The 18252-nt window shown below is 53.6% G+C and overlaps 2 protein-coding genes across 2 annotated transcripts in view; both read right to left on the minus strand.

Annotated features, from left to right (window-relative positions):
- Positions 1 to 714: 714 nt before the first annotated feature.
- On the minus strand, positions 715 to 14238 carry PLVAP (plasmalemma vesicle associated protein). The gene is made up of 6 exons (XM_029917086.1): positions 13799 to 14238; positions 7739 to 7835; positions 6944 to 7656; positions 5463 to 5520; positions 5235 to 5313; positions 715 to 1373 (listed from the first exon to the last, which is right to left on the minus strand). Exons 1-6 carry the CDS (start codon positions 14165 to 14167, stop codon positions 1367 to 1369), a joined length of 1323 nt encoding a protein of 440 aa, XP_029772946.1. The 5' UTR covers positions 14168 to 14238; the 3' UTR covers positions 715 to 1366.
- Positions 14239 to 14789: 551 nt separating this feature from the next.
- CCDC194 (coiled-coil domain containing 194) overlaps positions 14790 to 18252 on the minus strand; it is an 11453-nt gene continuing 7990 nt past the window's right edge. The window contains exons 4-5 of the mRNA XM_029917852.1: positions 15985 to 16046; positions 14790 to 14924 (exon numbers count right to left, since the gene is read on the minus strand). Coding sequence (XP_029773712.1) covers positions 14790 to 14924; positions 15985 to 16046 — 197 coding nt within the window. The remainder of the gene's footprint in view (positions 14925 to 15984; positions 16047 to 18252) is intronic.

Here is an 18252-nt window from a genome sequence, read left to right on the forward strand (position 1 = left end):
ACCAGTCCCGCAGGAAAATGACCTTTCTCTACATCTCCACCAGCAGTGCGTATTACGACTTAACTTTTTGTTCCTTCCAGTCTGCTGGGAACAATGTGATTTCCCTGTGTTCCTCGAACGGACTGTTCCCTGTTTCCCCCCACGGATTTAGTGATCAGGGTGTTGAAGTGCTCCGAAGCTGGACCCTGGTGCCATCTGGCATCCTATCTCACCACAAAACAAAACAGTACAAACAAAATAAAAGAAAACAAAAAAAGGACTGAGAATTGCGTGCTACTCTTCTTGGAACCGCACTGGGGAGGAGCCCTTCAGACAGGCTCTGGTGCTTCAGCCTGGCCGGGGTGGGGGAGGGGGGGAAATATTTGCGAATCTTAGGAAGAGGAAAGCTACTGATGGGTCACCTGGTTTTTAAGGACCTGCTTTTTAAATATCTGCTATTTATTTATTTATTTATTTATTTTACATTTATTTATTTTTGAGAGACAGAGAGAGATAGAGCGTGAACAGGGGAGGGGCAGAGAGAGAGGGAGACACAGAATCCGGAGCAGGCTCCAGGCTCTGAGCTAGCTGTCAGCACAGAACCCGACCCTGGCTCGAACCCACAGACTGTGAGATCATGACCTGAGCTGAAGTCGGATGCTCAACCGACTGAGCCACCCAGGCGCCCCAGGGGGTACCTTTTCAAAGCAGAAATCACCACTCTGGAGTCTTTGATAGGATTCAATAATATTTATTTAGTGCCACTAACATATTTATACGGGCCACAGGCAGGGCTGTGTATGGGGGGTGAGGGACCGAGGGACAGCTCGGGACTACCCGGTGCTGCCTGGCAGGGGAACCTGGGGACTCTCCAGGAAACGGAGGCTCATGCTTTCCTGTTCTCCCTTCCCGAGCCTGGCACACCGGGTGAGGGAGGGTCAGGAGACAGGGAAATTGGAGGGCTGTGCGGTGGGGACACAGGGGCGTGCAGACGCGGGTGCCTTGGCCCGGGGGCATTGGAGGGGTGTGACATTGCGCCAGGGCCGGCCGGAAAGCCCGTGCGTGCTGGGGCGCTGTGTCTGTGTGCCCCGTTCTCACGCTCTGTGTGTGACGTCACTGCCGTGGCTTTGTGGGACCCATCGGCTCTCTGTCTGTGACACCCGTGCAGTGTCTAGGGGCGGGGGAGGGATAGCGCGGTGCAGGTGTGGGCCCGTGAAGGAGTATGGGAGGCTGTAGGGGGTGAGGGTGGGGGTGGGGCAGGACGAGCGCGGGGTGCAGGGCAAGGGCGCCCACTCTGGCGTGCGTGCGGGGTCGGGGGGTCCCTGCCCGCCGCATCCGCAGACTGGCGAGTCGGGGCCACGCCTCGGTCCTCAGGGCCTGGGCCTCCTTAGCCACTAAGGCAGGAAGGAGATGGTAACACAATAGTCAGACAGACGGAAGGACAAACCTTGTCTGGCCCGCCGCCTCCCCCCGCCCCCCACCAGGCCGGTATCCTTGCGCCTAAGGATTCTCCAGCTCCTTTTGGGGTTCAGCCTTCGCATCACACTCCTACTGCTGAAACTCTGAGAGGGCGGGCCTGAGATCTGGGGCTCCTCGTTAGACGGATGAAGAGACAGCGCTTGAAGAGGCCACCTTCTGTGCTCCGGGCCTCTGCCTGACTTTGACCTTTGTTCCTGAAGGCCCTGGGGATCCTGGGAGCTTACCTCAAAGCCCCTGTCCGCACCCCCCACCCCTCAGACAGGATCTCAACCTCCCTCCTTTGTCTCCATAGCCGTACCCCAAGGATGGCCACTTACTCATTCCCGGGAAGGTTTTTCCAATGAGCCTACCCCCACTCACACACTCTCCATGGTTCCCCAGTGCTCTCAAGAAGACAGAGCCAGATCCTTTCTACCTGGCATTCAAGGCTCCTCCCACTCCATCCACATCAGCCAGGCCACATCAGCCCCCCTCATCGGAAACTTCAAGAGCCACCACTTCACTCCACCGGCTGCCTTCCAAGCGGCTGCCCTGCTTTCTGGATGCCCCGCCCCCTCCTTGGCCTCAGTGAGCTTCTCATGTGAGGGGTCAGGGGTTGGCTCAGAGGCTGTTTCCTGGTCGGGGACCAGGGGGCCTCAGCCAAGTCCTGCTTCCGCTGGCCCCCTCCCTTCCTTCCCTGGCTCTTCCCTGGGGCCCCTGCAGCCTCACGTTCCTTGGCTGCCTCTGGTCCCCCTCCCTGGCTCCAGCTCGACCAGGATTCGCCCTGACATTCATTCTTCACCCACTTCTGCCTGCCCCCCAGCCCATAAGGGAGGGGGGTCCCTGGTCATTTTTGAGAGACCGAGGCTCCTAACCGCACCCCACCCCCACCCCTATCCCGGTCATCACTTGTCTGGACCAATGCAGTTGCGTTCGCCCTGGTTCTGGCTGCCACCCTTCACCCCTCAACCGTGATGAGGGGGTGCCTGTGAGCATCGTCTACTGCTCTGCTCACTGCTGTGCCTGGGTTCCCGAAGTTCTCACTGCGGCCTGATCTGTGCTCCCTGCCCCTCCTCCCTGCTCACTCTGCTTCAGCCTCACCAGGCACGGTCGGTCCTGTTTCAGGGCTTTTGCACAGGCTGTGCTCTCTGCCTGGTTCACCCTTTCAGGGATGCCCCGCTCTCCATGCCTCCTCCCTCACCTCTCTAGTTCTTTGCCCAAAGGTCACCCTCACGTAGGGCAGAGAGGGCTGCCTGGCGTCCTGTGGAAAATTCTTTTAATTTTTTAAAGGTTTATTTATTTATTTTGAGAGAGAGAGAAAGGGAGGGAGAGAATCCCAGCAGGCCACGCACTGTCAGTGCAGAGCCTGATGCAGGACTTGAACCCACAAACCGTGAGATCATGACCTGGGTCAAAATCAAGAGTCAGATGCTTAACTGGTGAGCCCCCCTGGCACCCCCTCCTGAGGAAAATTCTAACCTCCTCGCCCGCCTCATCCCTTTTCTGACTTGCCCTTCGCCAGGGGCCCCACAGCAAAGGCTCATTGTCTCCCAGATAGACTGTGAGCCCCACGGGGGGTGGGGGGGCTTTGTGCCTGATTCCTGCAGGTGTCCTCACAGCTGCTCAAAGCGTACGGGTTGAATAAATGAAACAAATCACAGCCGTGATGGCAATGAACTTGAGTGACACTTGCCCCATGCCTGGCTCAGAGCCACGGCTGGACTCCCATTTTCAGCCTTCCATACCGAACTTTTGCTTTATCCAGCCCCGCTGTCCCTACACCAATATTTACTCACTACTCACTTGTTTTTACTGTGTGTGTGTGTGTGTGTGTGTGTGAGAATACACTGATACCCAAAGGACACAGTCTCATCAGGTAAAAAGGAAAACTAGTGCACTTGCCGTCAAGAGAAAGCGACTTAAAAATGTCTAATGATGGGGGCGCCTGGGTGGCTCAGTTGGTTAAGCGTCCGACTTCAACGCAAGTCATGATCTCGCGGTCCGTGAGTTCGAGCCCCACGTTGGGCTCTGTGCTGACAGCTCAGAGCCTGGAGTCTGCTTCGGATTCTGTGTCTCCCTCTGCCTCTGCCTCTCCCCTAAGTCTCACTCTTTCTCTCTCTCTCTCTCTCAAAAATAAATAAACTTGGGGCGCCTGGGCAGCACAGTTGTTGAGCGTCCGACTTCAGCTCGGGTCACGATCTCATGATTTGTGAGTTTAAGCCCTGGGTCAGGCTCTGTGCTGACAGCTCGGAGCCTGGAGCCTGCTTCGGATTTGGGGTCACCCTCTCTCTCTGCCCTGCTCACACTCTTGTCTGTCTGCCTCTCTCTCAAAAATAAAACATTCGCATTCAGATGGGCCTGCCTCCCTGGGACTCTCAGTCCGGAGCTGATGGCCTCTTCCTCAGGGGAAGGCAAAGCAAGGCAGGAGCCCAGAGAACCAGAGGCCCTTCCTGAGACCCGGCAGAAAGAAGCAGGAGGGGCCCCGGCTAAATCTTCATTGTTTTCTCTGCAGGGGGGACGCCTTTTGGGGTAAACAACGTCAAGAGCTTCCCCTTTCTCAGTGGGGACAGGCTTGAGCCCGGAGCCTGGCTCTGGTCCTGACTCACTGACGCATGAGCCTGGGCTGGTCACTTCCCTGGGGCCTCAGTTCCCTCCTCTGAGAAGTGGGGATAATAATAGAACCTCCTTCCTTGCCATGATGGCTTTAGGCCAAGATGGAGAGAAGGAAACTGCTGGAGCACGTTCTTGTCTCCGGCTCTCCCGGCTCTGTGGGCTGCCTGAGGCTAAGGGATTTCTCCCAGAGCAAAGGGACAAGTTCTGCAAGGAGGTGAGCTCCCCGTCAGAGGGGGTATGTAAGAAATGGCATAGTGGAGATGGAGCTGGGTGCAGAAGAGCCCTGGGATTTGACTACAGACCTGGAAGAGTGTTTGTCCCCCAACGCCTGCATTTAATAGCCTGAGGCTGAAATAGAGCCAGTTGACAATAGTCTGTTGGCAGATCTATGGGAAGCCGCAGGCTTGGGGTCAGAGGGATGTGACTTAGAATCCCGGGTGTCCCCCTGAGCCCTGGGTCCTAAACTGGGAACGGCAATGCGAGTCGCTGACTCCTTGGTCAGCGATGTGGTTCTGACCGGAAGTGTGGCCAGCACCTGGGAGCGAGCACAGGATGTTCTTGGGGGCAGTGGCCTGAGTCACCATCCCTGTGATGCACAAACTGTGTTCTGGGAGGTGGTGAGGGCCGCACGGGCATCAAGCCCTGACCTGAGCGTGTTCGGGGTGCCCTGACGCGCCCCTGCAGCAACCCCCAGTCCCTTGTTTGAGGCACTGCTGGACAGCCCTTTACAGTTAGCAAAGACTTTCCATGCCCTTGATTTTGGAGACCTCCGTGTTTTGTCGAGGTAGAGAGAGAGGCTCAGAGAGGTGGGGTGAGAGGCCCCGGGTCTCTCTCCTGACTTTGCTCTCCTCCCTTCCTCAGCCCCAGCCTCCCTCCCCACCCTAGTCTGGCCTCTGAACCTTGCCCCGGGCTCTTCAGGATGTCACCTGGAACACTGTACCTTCCGCCCATCTCCAATCCAGCTTGGCCCCATCCTCTAGCTCAAAGGTCCCCTCCTCACTGAGGCCCTCCCTTGCCTGCCTGGAATCCAATAGCCTGGGATTCTGTCCCAGCTCTGCCACTCCCTGGCTGTTACCGGGTATACAGAAGGCACTCAATTAAGGAAGCAGCAAGTGTCCTAATCCCATTCCCATCCTCTTCTGACGCCCTGAGAAGGAACCATCCCAGTCTGCCCAGTGCCTCACCTGGATGGGGCTGCAGCCCCTGCAGGGGGCCTCTGGGACTCCAGGATCCTTCTCTTGAATTCTTCGAGGCCAGCTGGATCTGCCGTGAGAGGAAGGGGTCAGGTCCACCCAACTGCTCCAACCCTGGACTAAGGGTGGGCTGGCAGCCCCCAGAGCAGGGCTGAGACAGGAGAAGAAGTGGGAAGGACCGCCCCCACCCCCTTCCTGGCTCTGTCTTCTGTCACTTACCGATGGGCTGGGGGTTGGGGGCAGGGCCCACAGGCCTTGGTACAGGTATCGACTGCGACTGTGGGGAGAGAAACGGAGGGAGGTTGGCAGAAGCCGGGGCCCCTGAACCAGAGTGCCAGGGAGGCGCCTTTTTCTCCGTGCCCTTGAACGCCTGGAGCTGGGTTCCCTCCAGAGCAGGGAAACCGAAGCCAGAGAACAGACACACACATCACCTGCACCTACCTGCACTCGTGACTGGGGACCCCAGGGACTGGCCTCCCCACAAACCTCCCAGAGACCCCCTGTGGGCTGCCGCGGTCTCCACTATTGTCTCAGTGCCAACCCGATCCCAATCTATGACCCCAGCTGAGTCCATCCACCCAACACCCACACCAGCTCCCGCTCTCGGCTGAATCCCACCCACTCCGTAAATCAACGGCCACTCTTCCAACAGCCCCGAGTCAATCCCTCCAAACCCGAAACCCAAAGCCAGCTCTACACTCAATCCCCTAAAATCCAAGCCCAACATGAAAACAGAACCTTCCCTAGACTCAGACCCCGATCTAGACGAGATCGGGTGCGTTCAGGGTGGCATGGCCGCAGACCAGACCCTGATCTAAACCCAGTCCTAATGACAAACTCCATCCGACCAGAACTTTACATCCAACTCTGATGCCAACCCATCCCTTAGACCCGGTTGCTATGAAAAATCTGCCCCCAACACCATGGCTCCAGCCCAGCCCTGGGCTCTGTCATGCCTTCCCAATGCCACACGCACCCCGACTCAACCTTAGACCCCAGCCTCTCCCTGGAACCCCAGCGAGTCCCACCAGCCACCCACACTCACCTGAGATTTCATCCCAGCTGTGGTGCCTTAACTGAATGCACCCCCAAAGCCAGGGACATCCTGTATTTGCCCCTGACCCAATGTGAGACCCACCGGCAATCCTGCATGTGACCCCTGACTTAACTTTTAACCTTTCCTCGCAATCCAAATCCAGCATGACCCCCATTCTACCAATTCTAAGACTAATGAAGTCTTCAATGGAACCCTAACTTAAACTTAAACCAACTCTGTACACAGTGATCACTAAGAACTCACCTTGACCCAAACACAAGCTCGACCTCCACATCAAGCCTTCCTTCCTCCAGACCTGCCTTAACCTTCAATCTCTAACTCCCAACCTAACTTACTGCCCCCCCCATCCTTCAACTCAGACACCTCCCAACCTTGACACCAACCCCCACCCCCAGCGAATCCCCAGTCCTCCCCTTGCACCTACTGTGAGGCCCACCAGCCACCCTCAACTCAACCCTGATCCTCAATCCTTTCTCAAGGGTCATTCCAAATTCCAAACTCTACCCCAACTATGTCACTGAGACTCAAGTGAGTCCTAACTAACCCAACCTAGACTGGGAGGCTCACTTCAAACCCAGTTCAACATTCCCACCAACACGGCCCGTGGACCTGACCTCCGCACAACCAGGGGCCCCCAGCCCACCTTGGCCTTGATGCAGGTGTCCAAGGCGGAGTGGCTGACGACCAATTGCAATTTCAGCTGCTCGGCCTCCTTCTTCTTCTCCTCCAGCTCCTTGGCCAGGTGGTCTCGCTCCTTCCGCAGAGCCGCCTTCTCCTCCAGGGCTAGCTGGGTCTGCCGGGCGCATTCGGCCTGGAGCTTGGCCTCTCGGGCCTGGGCCTCCTTCTCCACCTTCTCCTTGGCCTCCCGAGTGGCCTGCAGGCTCTGCTCCACCTCCAGCTTCTGGCGCTGGATGTCCGAGTTCTCGCGGGCCACGCGCTCGATGTCGGCCCGCAGGCTCCGGGCCAGCTCCTCCACCTTGGTGCTCATGAGGGCGGGCATGTGGTCGCAGGCTCTCCGGATGGAGGTCAGCTCTGAGCCGAGGGGGTGGTACAGGTTGTAGCCCATGGTGTCCAGGGTGCGCGGGATAATGGAGTCCCTCCAGAGGTTCCGCAGCTCCGTCTCAAACTTGTCCTTGTCCAGCATAAGGCAGAGGCTCTGCACCTTGTGCAGGCGCTCGTCGGCCAGCTGCCGGGCCAGCTGCTGCTGCTCGCGGGCCTGGCCGCACTCGGCCAGCTGCTCCTCCACCCGCCGCCGGGTCAGCGCCAGCCCCTCCTTGTCCTTGGTGCACACCTCCTTCTCCTTTGCCAGCTCCACCTCCAGCGTCCGGATCTTCTGGTTCCATATTTGGTGCAAGGCTACAGGTGATGGGCAATTAACTCGGGAAGGGGAGGGGGAGGGGGGGCGCCCTGGCTCCTCCCCTGCCCGGACCATACTCACCATCACAGCTCTTGTTAGTCTCCTTCAGCTGCTCTTGACATTGCTTCTCGCTCAAGATGATGGCCGCCATGTACTTCTGGTTGTTAACGTAGATCACCTGAGCAGAGGGACACAGGACAGAGCTCACAGTCTAGTGGCTGCAGGTGCCCTTGCTCCTGGGCTGCACAGAGCCTCTGGACCGGGGGCCCCAGATCCCACACCCAGGTGGCCTGGGTTGACCCAGGTCACAAGGGCATGCTCCTTTATAGAGGATGCTGGTTGGATCTTTATTTATTATTTTATTTATTTATTTTTGAGAAAAAAAGACAGAGACAGAGACAGAGAGGGCACAAATGGGGGAGGGGCAGAGAGAGAGGGAGACACAGAATCAGAAGCAGGCTCCAGGCTCCGAGCCGTCAGCACAGAGCCGAACGTGGGGCTCCAACCCATGAACCCATCAGATCATGACCTGAGCTGAAGTCGGGCGCTTAACAAACTGAGCCCCCACAGGCACCCCTGGCCAGATCTTTAAAAGTTGTTAATGGGGATGCCTGCAGGGCTCAGTCGGTTGGGTGTCTGACTCTTGGTTTTCACTCAGTTCATGATCTTGAGGTTCATGAGTTCGAGCCTCGTGTGGGGCTCCAGGCTGACAGTGCAGAGCGTGTTTGGAATTTTCTCTCTCTGCTCCTCCCCCTGCTCCAGTTCTTTCTCTCTCACTCTCTCAAAATTAAAAAAGAAAAAATGTTTTTACAGTTAGTATTATTTGGCAATAAAAAGGAATGAAGCACTCATACCTGCTACAACTTGGATGAACCTTGAAAACATTAATTCACATTTATGGCCAACTAATTATTTTTTAATATTTTATTTTATTTTATTTTATTTTATTTTATTGAAGGAGAGAGGGTGCAAGTGAAGATGGGATAGAGAGAATCCCACGAGGGGCAGAGAGAGAGAGAGGGAGAGAGAAAGGTAGAGAGAAAGAGAGAGGCAGAGAGAGAGAGAGAGAGAACAGGGTTCACCCAAAGTGGGGCTCAAACTCATAAATAGTGAGATCATGACCCAAGCTGAAGTCAGATGCTTAAACTGACTAAGCCGCCCATGCACTCCACCAATTAATTTTTATCTATTTATTTACTTATTATTATTATTGTTGTTGTTTGGGTTTTTTTGAGAGAGAGAGACGGAGTGTGAGTTGGGGAGGGGCAGAGAGAGAGGGAGACACAGAATCTGAAGCAGGCTCCAGGCTCCGAGCTGTCAGCACAAAGCCTGGCACGGGGCTTGAACTCACAAACTGTAAGATCATGACCTGAGCCAGTCAGCCACCCAACTGCTGAGCCACCCGGGTGCCCAATAATTTTTAAAATACATATATTTATTTTTTTTTGGAGAGAGAGTATGTGTGGGGGCGGAGCAGAGGTAGAGGGAGACCCAGGATCCGAAGCAGGCTCTGTGCTGACAGTGGAGAGCCCAGTGCGGGGCTCAGATTCACCAGCTGAGTGATCATGACCTGAGCTGAACTCCAACGCTTACCAGCTAAGCCCCCCAGGTGCCCCGTGGCCAACTAAGTTTTGGCAAGGCTGCTGTTACGAACTGAATTGTGGCCCTCTCCTTCATAGGCTGAAATCCTACCCCCCACTACCTCAGAATGTGACTGTCTTCAGAGATAGGGTCTTTAAAAGATGTGATGTTAACAATGTTAATGACCTCAGGTCATTAGGCTGGACCCTAATCCAATATGACTGATGCCTTATAAGAGAAAATTTGGACACTCAGAAATGCAAAGAGGGAAGAGGATGTGAAGACACAGGGAGGAGGTGGCCGTCGATTTACAAGGCCCGGAGCAGATCCTTCCCTCCGAACCCTCGGAAGGAACTCACATCTTGACCTTGCGTATGTGCAAAAATAAATTTCTACTGTTTAAGCCACCCAATGTGGGGTACTTTACTAATAAGGTGACCCTAGAAAATTAATACGGGTGGCTCAGTCAGTTAAGCTTCTGACAGCTGGTTTCAGCTTGGGTCATGATCTCTCTGTTGGTGAGTTTGAGCCCCACATGGGGCTCTGCATTGACAGTGCAGAGCCTGCTTGGGATTATCTCTCCCTTCCTCTCTCTCTGCCCTCCCTCACCTGCTCTCTCTCTCTCTCTCTCTCTCTCCTCTCTCTCTCAGAATAAAGAAATAAACTTTAAAAAAAAAGAAAAAAAAGAACATTAATACAGGTGCCAATATCATTCATGGGGGGAAAGAAGTCTTTTCAACAAATGGAGTTGGTGTGGCTGGTTCCCCACAGGTTGAGGAATGAACTTGGACCCCTACCTCACACCATATAGAAAACTTAGCTCAAAATGGCTCAATGACCCAAACAGAAGACCTAAAACTATAAAACTGTTTAGAAGAAAACGTGTTAACTCTGCATGACCTTAGATTTGGCAACGGTTTCTTAGGCGTGACGCCAAAAGTGCAAACAAAACAAAAAACAGGTAAACAGAACTTCGTCAACATTAAAAACTTTTGTGCTTCAAGGGATTCCATCAAGAAAAGGTAAAGCCCGTCAAATCGCTATGTTATATACCCAAGACTGACGTAACACTGTATGTCAATTATACTCCCTGTTAAGAAAGAGAAAGGGAAAAGATGACCCGTAGATGGGAGAAAATATTTGTAAAGCGTGTATCTGATGATGGTACTAGGTATCCGAACCTATAAAAGTAAACTCTTTTAGATCAACAATAAAAAACTAACTGAATCGAAAAATGGGCAAAGCATCTGAGACATTTCTCCAAAGATACACACATGGTCAACAAGCGCATAATATTCACCATTGTTACTTATCAGGGAAACGCAAATGAAAACCACCATGAAATACCACCTTACCCCCATTAGGATTGTAATAAATGAAATGGAAAACAAGAATGGGCAGGGACAAGCATTGGTGAGGATGTGGAGAAAGGAGAATGCTCAGATTCCTAAACCTGGGGCAGTGTCTTTGGACAACGGTCCAGCAGTTCCTCAAAATGTGAAGCATGGAATTATCACGTGACCTGGCAGTTTCACTTATCGGTGTAGACTCGAGAGAAACTGAAACATACATCCACACAAAAACTTCTACACGCACGTTCGCAGCAGCACTAATCACAATTATCCAAAGCCAGAAGCAAGCCGAGCGTCCGTCAGCAGAGGAATGAACAAAATGTGGTCCATCCACAGGATGGAATATTACTTGGCCATAAAAAGGAATGAGGCACTGACACACGCTTGGGTGAACCTTGAACACATCGTGCCGAATGATAGAAGCCAGACACAAAAGGCCACATGTTGTCTGATCCCATTTATACAAAATGTCCAGAACAGGCACATTCACAGAGACAGAAAACAGATTAGTGATCACCACAGGCTGGGAAAGCGGGTGGGGAGTGACTGCTCATGGGGATGGGGTCTCTTTTTGGGGTGATGAAAATATTCTAAAATCAATTGCCATGATTAGCACAGCTCTGTGAAGGTACTAAAAATTATTGAACTGTACACTTAAAATTTTTTTTTAATGTTTACTTACTTTTGAGAGAGAGAAAGAGACAGAGTGAGAATGGGGGAGGGGCAGAGAGAGGGAGACCCAGAATCCAAAGCAGGCTCCAGGCTGTGAGCTGTCAGCACAGAGCCTGATGCAGGGCTTGAACTCTCGAACCCTGAGATCATGACCTGAGGGGAAGGCAGCGGCTTAACCGACTGAGCCACCCAGGCGCCCCAGAACTGTACACTTTTAATGGGTGAGTTGCAGAGCATACACATTATATATCAATAAAGCTGTTTTTAAAGGAGGTTTTTACCTGCAACGAGGCATGCTTTCCAAACTTTGGAACAGAATCCTCTGCAGGTAAAGATATAAAGGATGCAGGAAGTTTGTCTTTCTGCCGCCTCTTGTCCTGTTCCTTTGGAAGCTGGCCCTATGCTAATGGGGTTCAAGGGGAAGGTAGCGACTTCTGTTTTCGGAACTCTTAACCACAGAAAAAGGAAATTCTGCAGGTTTCAGAAAATAAGTTGGATTCAAACATGAACTGAGAAAGAGGTTTTCCTCTAGTTGGAGGAAGTGTTAAAAGGGGATCCCAGGGTGCTGCATCTGGACCCCATGTGCCAGGCGAGGGTCCCATTGCCTTGACACGGAACAGGGTGGAGCAGACCCTAAAAATATCACGGAGTTTAGGGGTGCCTAGGTGGCTCAGCTGGTTTAGTGTCTGACTCTTGAGTTCTACAGATCTTCCTCTTCTGCCGCTAAGATTTTTGAAAACAGAAGTCACTGAAGCTTCTAGAGGGAATGCTCCCTTGCCTCTGGTCCCCATAGCATAGAGGCAGCCCCCAAAGGAATAAAGGCGGGAGTGGCAGAAAGCTCAGGCTGTGATCTCACGGTCATGGGATCGAGCCCCGTGTGGGGCTCTGAGCTGAGCGCGGGACCCGCTTAAGATTCTCTCCCTCTCCCTCTCCCAGACTCACGCTGTCTCTCCTCTAAAATAAAATAAAATAAAATAAAATAAAATACAAATAATAAATAAATAAATAAACAAAAAAGTAAGAAGCAGGGGAGACGAACATGTTTTTAAAAACTTTATCACTGAGTTAAATTCTCTTTTCTCTTCCAGGATCTCAGCACTGGAAATGCAGTTGCTCTAGCAGAGAATTTAAGAAAAATCATGTGTCTCAGCAAGGCCAGGCCGGGGAAAGACCAAGAGTCACCCAGGGCCATCAGACACCTGGGGCGTGGAGGGGGAGCTGGGAGGAGGATACTCCCCAGCCTCAGGGCGCCCCTCCTGGGCGACCTGCACGTGAGTTGAAACTAGGGAAATTCCAGGGTCCTTGGAGAAAACCCTAAACCGTTTGGCCCAGAAGCATTTGTCAACACAAAGGAGATTAAAAAAAAAAGTTGCATTTTTCAAATTTCATAGTTGTCATGATCTGGATTCTTAGGCTTCTAATATTCTGTGAGGGGGGAGTTCAGGATCCCAGGGTGCGTGTGAGCGTCTAAAACCTTATGATCCTGGAATTGCCGACGGCTCCCAGACCGGATGGCTGTGCGCATCCTGGACCATCCGAATGGGCCAATTCCTTGAGGAACTGGGAAGTCTGGGGGGGGGGGGCGCCCTGGCCTGAGGGGCTGGTTCGAGGGGGTACACAGCCCTGCTGCATTCTGGGGGTCTGAGGGAGGACTCATCCCATCCTGGGGGCCTCGGGGAGACCCAGCTTGCCGAGGGATCTGAGACCGGGAGACAGACCCTCCCTGGGCAGGTCTGAGGGGGGCCGAGCACATCCTGCCTGTCCCATAGGGAGGGGCTGGGTGGTCTGAGGCCCCAGCAGAGGCTCTTCTGTCCATTGCCCCCCTGCCCCAACTCCAGCCAGCCTGTGGGAGAAACTGAGGTGGCTGCCCCCATCCAGACTTCTCTCCCCCTGCTCTGCCATCTCTCACCCCACATTCTGCTGAGGGCCGAGGAATGAGCTCCCAGCCACACGGCCGGCCGTTCCGACGTGTGAGAATTCGAGAGATTGTCAAGTGAGTGTGACCTGAGCAGGGGGTGTGAGTAGGTGGCGGTCTCCACTAGACCCCCGTGTGTACCCCCGGGGACATTTCCCTGCGGCTGCCTGTTTCTGCCCCCTTGGGGAAAGCTGGCTTTCCTCTCTCTGGCTTCCATTTCCCCGTCCACAGTGGGTCTGGAGCCCCGTACCTCAAGCGATACAGTGATAGATATTTCTAGAGCGGACACCCAGCCTAAGGCACATAAGAGCTGTTCATACTTCTTAGTAGGAACCAAATGCTCTAAGTTTTTATTTAACTCATCCTTATTTGTAGCTGCTGTGTGCTGGAACATTGGCTGCTGCCAATTCAGTCGGGGTGCCCAGGGAAACTTAAACTCCAGAGAGATAAGGAGGACGTTGCTCTAGTATAAGTATATCCCAAAGTTTGTGTGGGATATACTCGTACTAACAAGTCCACACGGGCCCCTCGCACGAAAATACGGAGTCTGAGACCATCTCTGGCTCGTGGGGGAGGGAGCCGAAGCTCAGCCGAGTAGCGGTGAACCGCCCAGGGCCTTACCCGGTCAGCCTGGCACTGGCGGAAGCTGGCATTGATGCGGTCCAGATCGCGGCGGGCACTCAGCATCAGCTGCTTGATGGCTTCCTTGGCGCGGGAGGTGAGGTTGAGCTCCATGGACAGGTTGGCCTGGGAGGCCGTGAGCCCCACGACCTGGCTGTACAGGCCCTCGGCCCGGCGCTCGGTGGCCTGCAGGTTGGACTCCGTGCTCACGTGCACGTTGCCGTAGACCATGAAGAGGACGAGGCCCAGGATGATGAGGAACTGGATGAGGGAGACAAAGAGGAAAAAGTAGCGCAGGTAGTAGCCACAGTCCCTGGGGCTGCCCCCCGCCCGGGAGTAGGCGCCTCCGGCCTCCGCCGCCAGCCCCATCTCGGCAGTGCCCGCTGCTGCCCTCCGCACAGGCAACACTAGGCTGGCCGGCCTGCTCTGGGTGGTGGCCACTGCCCCTTCTGCACCCTGCCACCGAGGGGGGAGTGTTTATATTACTCCTCTTAATACTTCCTCTGCCTGGCTCCTTCCTGGCCGGGAGGAAGTGGGGGCTGTGGGTTATCACAACACTCCCACCCTGGCTGTGAAGGGAGGGGCCGGGCACTGCCGGACTTCTGATACTCAAGGGGGGGGGTGGGGAAGGGGGCAGCCGTCGGTTGTCGGGCTTCCTCCGCCTCCCCGAGCCTCGGTTTCTCCACTTCTCTCGGCACTTGCCACCTATTAGCTCACCCCATCGCCCCTGTGGTGCGGAGGAGGAAACTGAGGCACGGGAGGTGAAGGGACCATCTCGGGTCTCAGGCTGTGAGTTCACAGAGTTGACGTACCTCCCAGTCCCCCCTCCTCAACCTCCCCCATGGGCTGGTTGCAGATGTGCATTCAAATCGGGAGCTAAATAGGGTGGAGTGGTTGGCCGGGAGCCAGGCACACAGTAGGCACTTATATGAGGGCCTGGGGTGGGGGGTGGCTGATCCGAGGACGGCAGCAGCCCAGGCTCCCTGAGCGGTCAGCCCGCCTGATGCCCCAGCTCACAGAGGTGCTTCAGAAGTGCTCCGGGAGCAGCCGAGTAAGCGGGAGTGAACTTGGAGTTGGAGAGCTGCTCTGCCCAAGCGAGCTCAAGTGAGGGGCTTCTCCGTGCTGTCTGGGTCACAGGGCCACAAAGGGGGCGCAGTGAGAAAGGGTTTGCCATTGTTCTGATTACTCTGGTTTCCTGCTGGGAGCGTTACTTCGGGGCTCGGAGCGTCAGTGCGTGGGCGACGCCAGAGGGCTGGGTGTCCAGCTTCACTGTGGGTCAGCTCCAGGTGGGCATGAAGGGAATTTGGGGACCAAGGAGCAAAGGATTCTGGGTGTGTCCTCTTGTCCATTCCCTGGGAACCAAGAGCTCCAGGAAAACCCTCCAAGCTGGATGAAGTGTCAGCCTCAGGCTTGGCCATAGTGACCCTGAGTCTTAGGGAGACAGTGTGGGACACAGCCCCCGGGCCCCATGGGGTCAAGGCCGGTAGGAGGGAGGACTGGGGGCTGGGGGAAAGGGCCCAGCAGATGGAAAGAAGGCAGGACAACAATGCAATCACTGTCACTGCCTGTTGGGGGGGTATAGTGGGGTGAAAGCTGTGACATGAGGACCCATGCCCCCATCAGCCAGGGAAATGGAGTTGGGGGTAGGTGACGGCGGGGAGGGGGTCCTCCGGGGGGGTGCTCATGGCAGAGGCAGGAGTAGGACTGGGATGGAGGAAGTTCCCAGGGGTAGGCAGGAAACCCCTGTCTGACCTTTGGCCTTTGCAGCTACCCGGTGATTCCTGATTCCGGACCCTTCCCAGTGGCTAGTGAGGGGGGTGAGGAGGGTTGGGGGCTGCAGGTGGTGCCCAACCAGCTGTTTCCCTAGGTTGGCCAGGCCCACCCAGAGTCCCCTGGAGCCCGGCGGGGGGAGGGCGGCTTCCATCTTTGTTAATGGAGCCGCATAGGCCGAGTGAATAATTGGCTTCCATCTAGGGCTCTGGAGTTCAGCTCCGGCACTGCCACAGACCACCGCGTGACCTCGGACAAGTGACTTTCCATCCTGAAGCCTCGATTTCTTCTTGTCTAAAGTGGAGGCAGCATAAGCAGTTGTAGAAACACTCATCACAGCGCCTGGCACACGTTCAACCTTTAATGCATGATGGCACTTTTTCTTTTAAGTCGAGAGAGGCTGGGCCTGGTGTCACCTCTGAGGTCAGGCTGAGAAGCTGGTATGCTTCCAGGTACTGGTGCTCGGTCTGCGAGAGCACTGGGGGGGAGGGGCAAGAGAGGGGTATGGCCCGGGGAACGGGGGTCCAGTGATGTTCAGACGTGGGGACAGTGCCGGGGCCAACATCAGAAGGTGTGACAGTCTTCGGATGTACTTGAGATCCTGGTCATTCTTCAGGACATGACGTCTTCGTCAAGGAAAAAGAATGCAAACCATAAATTCCCAGAAAATTAAAAAGCCATCCTTGAGGGGCACCTGGGTGGCTCAGTCAGTTAAGTGTCTGACTATTGATTTCGGCTCAGGTCAGGACCTCATGGTTTGTGAGTTCGAACCCCGAATTGGGCTCTGTGCTGACAATGAGGAGCCTGCTTGGGGCTCTCTGTCTCCCTCTGTGTCTGCCCCTCCCTCCCTCTCTCTCCCCAGAATAAATAAACATTAAATTTTTTTAAAAGAAGAAGCCACTGTAGACCCAATGGCATAATTGTGAATAATTGTCACAGTGTAAAAAATAGAGTTTTGTTTTTATTTTTTAATGTTTTGAGAGAGAGAGAGAGACAGAGCCAGAGCAGAGGAGGGGCTGAGAGAGAATCCCAAGCAGGCTCCATTAGCACAGAGCCTGATGAGGGGCTTGATCTCACGAACCATGAGATCATGACCTGAGCCAAAATCAAGAGTCAGATGCTTAAGGACTGAGCCCCCCAGGTGCCCCAGAAACAGTTTTTAAATGCCTGTTTATTTATCTTGAGAGAGAAAGAGAGCGGGAGTGGGGGAACAGGAGAGAGGGAGAGAGAGAATCCAAAGAGTATTGGATGATGCAGGGCGTGATCTCACGAGATGTGAGATCATCTGAGCCAAAATCAAGAGCTGGACACTTAACTGACTGAGCCACCCAGGTCCCCTGACCTGGAACAGAGTTTTTTTGTTGTTGTTGTTTTGTCGTATTTATTTTTGATACAAAGAGAGACAGAACATGAGATGGGGAGGGGCAGAGAGAGAAGGAGACACAGAACCGGAAGCAGGCTCCAGGCTCTGAGCTAGCTGTCAGCACAGAGCCTGACGCGGGGCTCGAACCCACGAACATGAGATCTGACCTGAGCCGAAGTCGGAGACCCAACTGACTGAGCCACCCAGGCGCCCCTGGAACAGAGTTTTAAATGTACATACTAATGTCATTTGCATCAAGCTACAAAATAACACTGTTTCTTTTTGGTAATTTGATCTCACATCTTTGATTTGCAATGTTTCTTTTTCAAATAATTTGTTTTATTACCTAGATTTCTTTTAATGGAAAAAGTACAGATGAAACTTCCTCTTTTTGCTCAGTGTGATGTCTTCAAGATTACTTGATTCCTTTTGGCTGATGCTTACTTAGGTTTCCATCACATACGTTACCATAGTCATTGTCAATGGACATTTAGACTGTTTCTAAATCTTTTGCTTCAGGTCACAAAATAAGATTTGATGTCAGATCTCCACAAATGAAGCTGCCAGGACCCGAAGCAGTCACATCTTCTGGTTTGACAGTTTGTCACCAATTTGTCCTCCAGAGGTTGTTTCCATTGACATGTCTGGCAGCAGTGTCTAAAATCTCTAAAAACTGACTTTCTGAACACAATTCGCGCGTGGCCCTGGCCAGAAAATCCCAGAGGGAGGAAGCAAGTGACTGGTCCTTGGATTCAGAGGAGGTCAAATGCATCAGTCCTGATAGCCTTCGGTTTTTTCCTGAAAACAATTTGTCATGTTCACAGGAAATTTTGCGCATAAACCCTTCTGAATTCCCCTGGGGTGGGGGTCATCACAAAATCGGGCTTTGATTTTAAACGTTGTTGTTGTTTCTGTTCTTGTCTAAATTAAAAACAACCAATTTGGTTTTATTTGTGGGTTGGGCAGAGGAGGGAGAAGCGTCACGAGGGAATGAACCCCGTGTCACTACCTGAAACCGACATCGGAGTTCCCCAGGAGACACAAGATTTAAAAAAAACTGTCACAAAGGGGCGCGTGGGTGGCTCCATCGGCTGAATGTCCGGCTTCGGCTCAGGTCATGATTTCACAGTTCGTGGGTTCGAGCCCCGCGTCGGGCTCTGTGCTGACAGGTAGCTCAGAGCCTGGAGGCTGCTTTGGATTCTTCATCTCCCTCTCTCTCTGCTCCTCCCCTGCTCACACTGTCTCTCTCTCTCTTTAAATATACATATATATATATATATATTTTTTTTTTTTTTAATACAGAGAGAGACAGAGCAAGAGA

The sequence above is a fragment of the Suricata suricatta genome, chromosome 12, assembly GCF_006229205.1.
Source record: "Suricata suricatta isolate VVHF042 chromosome 12, meerkat_22Aug2017_6uvM2_HiC, whole genome shotgun sequence".
Classification (NCBI taxonomy): Eukaryota; Metazoa; Chordata; class Mammalia; order Carnivora; family Herpestidae; genus Suricata; species Suricata suricatta.

What these genes read in the sequence shown, in the direction of transcription:
- PLVAP (XM_029917086.1), bottom strand. Translation starts at nt 14,167, where the DNA reads ATGGGGCTGGCGGCGGAGGCCGGAGGCGCCTACTCCCGGGCGGGGGGC. An exon ending in GACTAACAAGAGCTGTGATG is followed by an intron (nt 7,657 to 7,738) that starts GTGAGTATGGTC and finishes CATCACCTGTAG; the next exon opens with CCTTGCACCAAATATGGAAC. An exon ending in ACACCTGCATCAAGGCCAAG is followed by an intron (nt 5,521 to 6,943) that starts GTGGGCTGGGGG and finishes CTCTCCCCACAG; the next exon opens with TCGCAGTCGATACCTGTACC.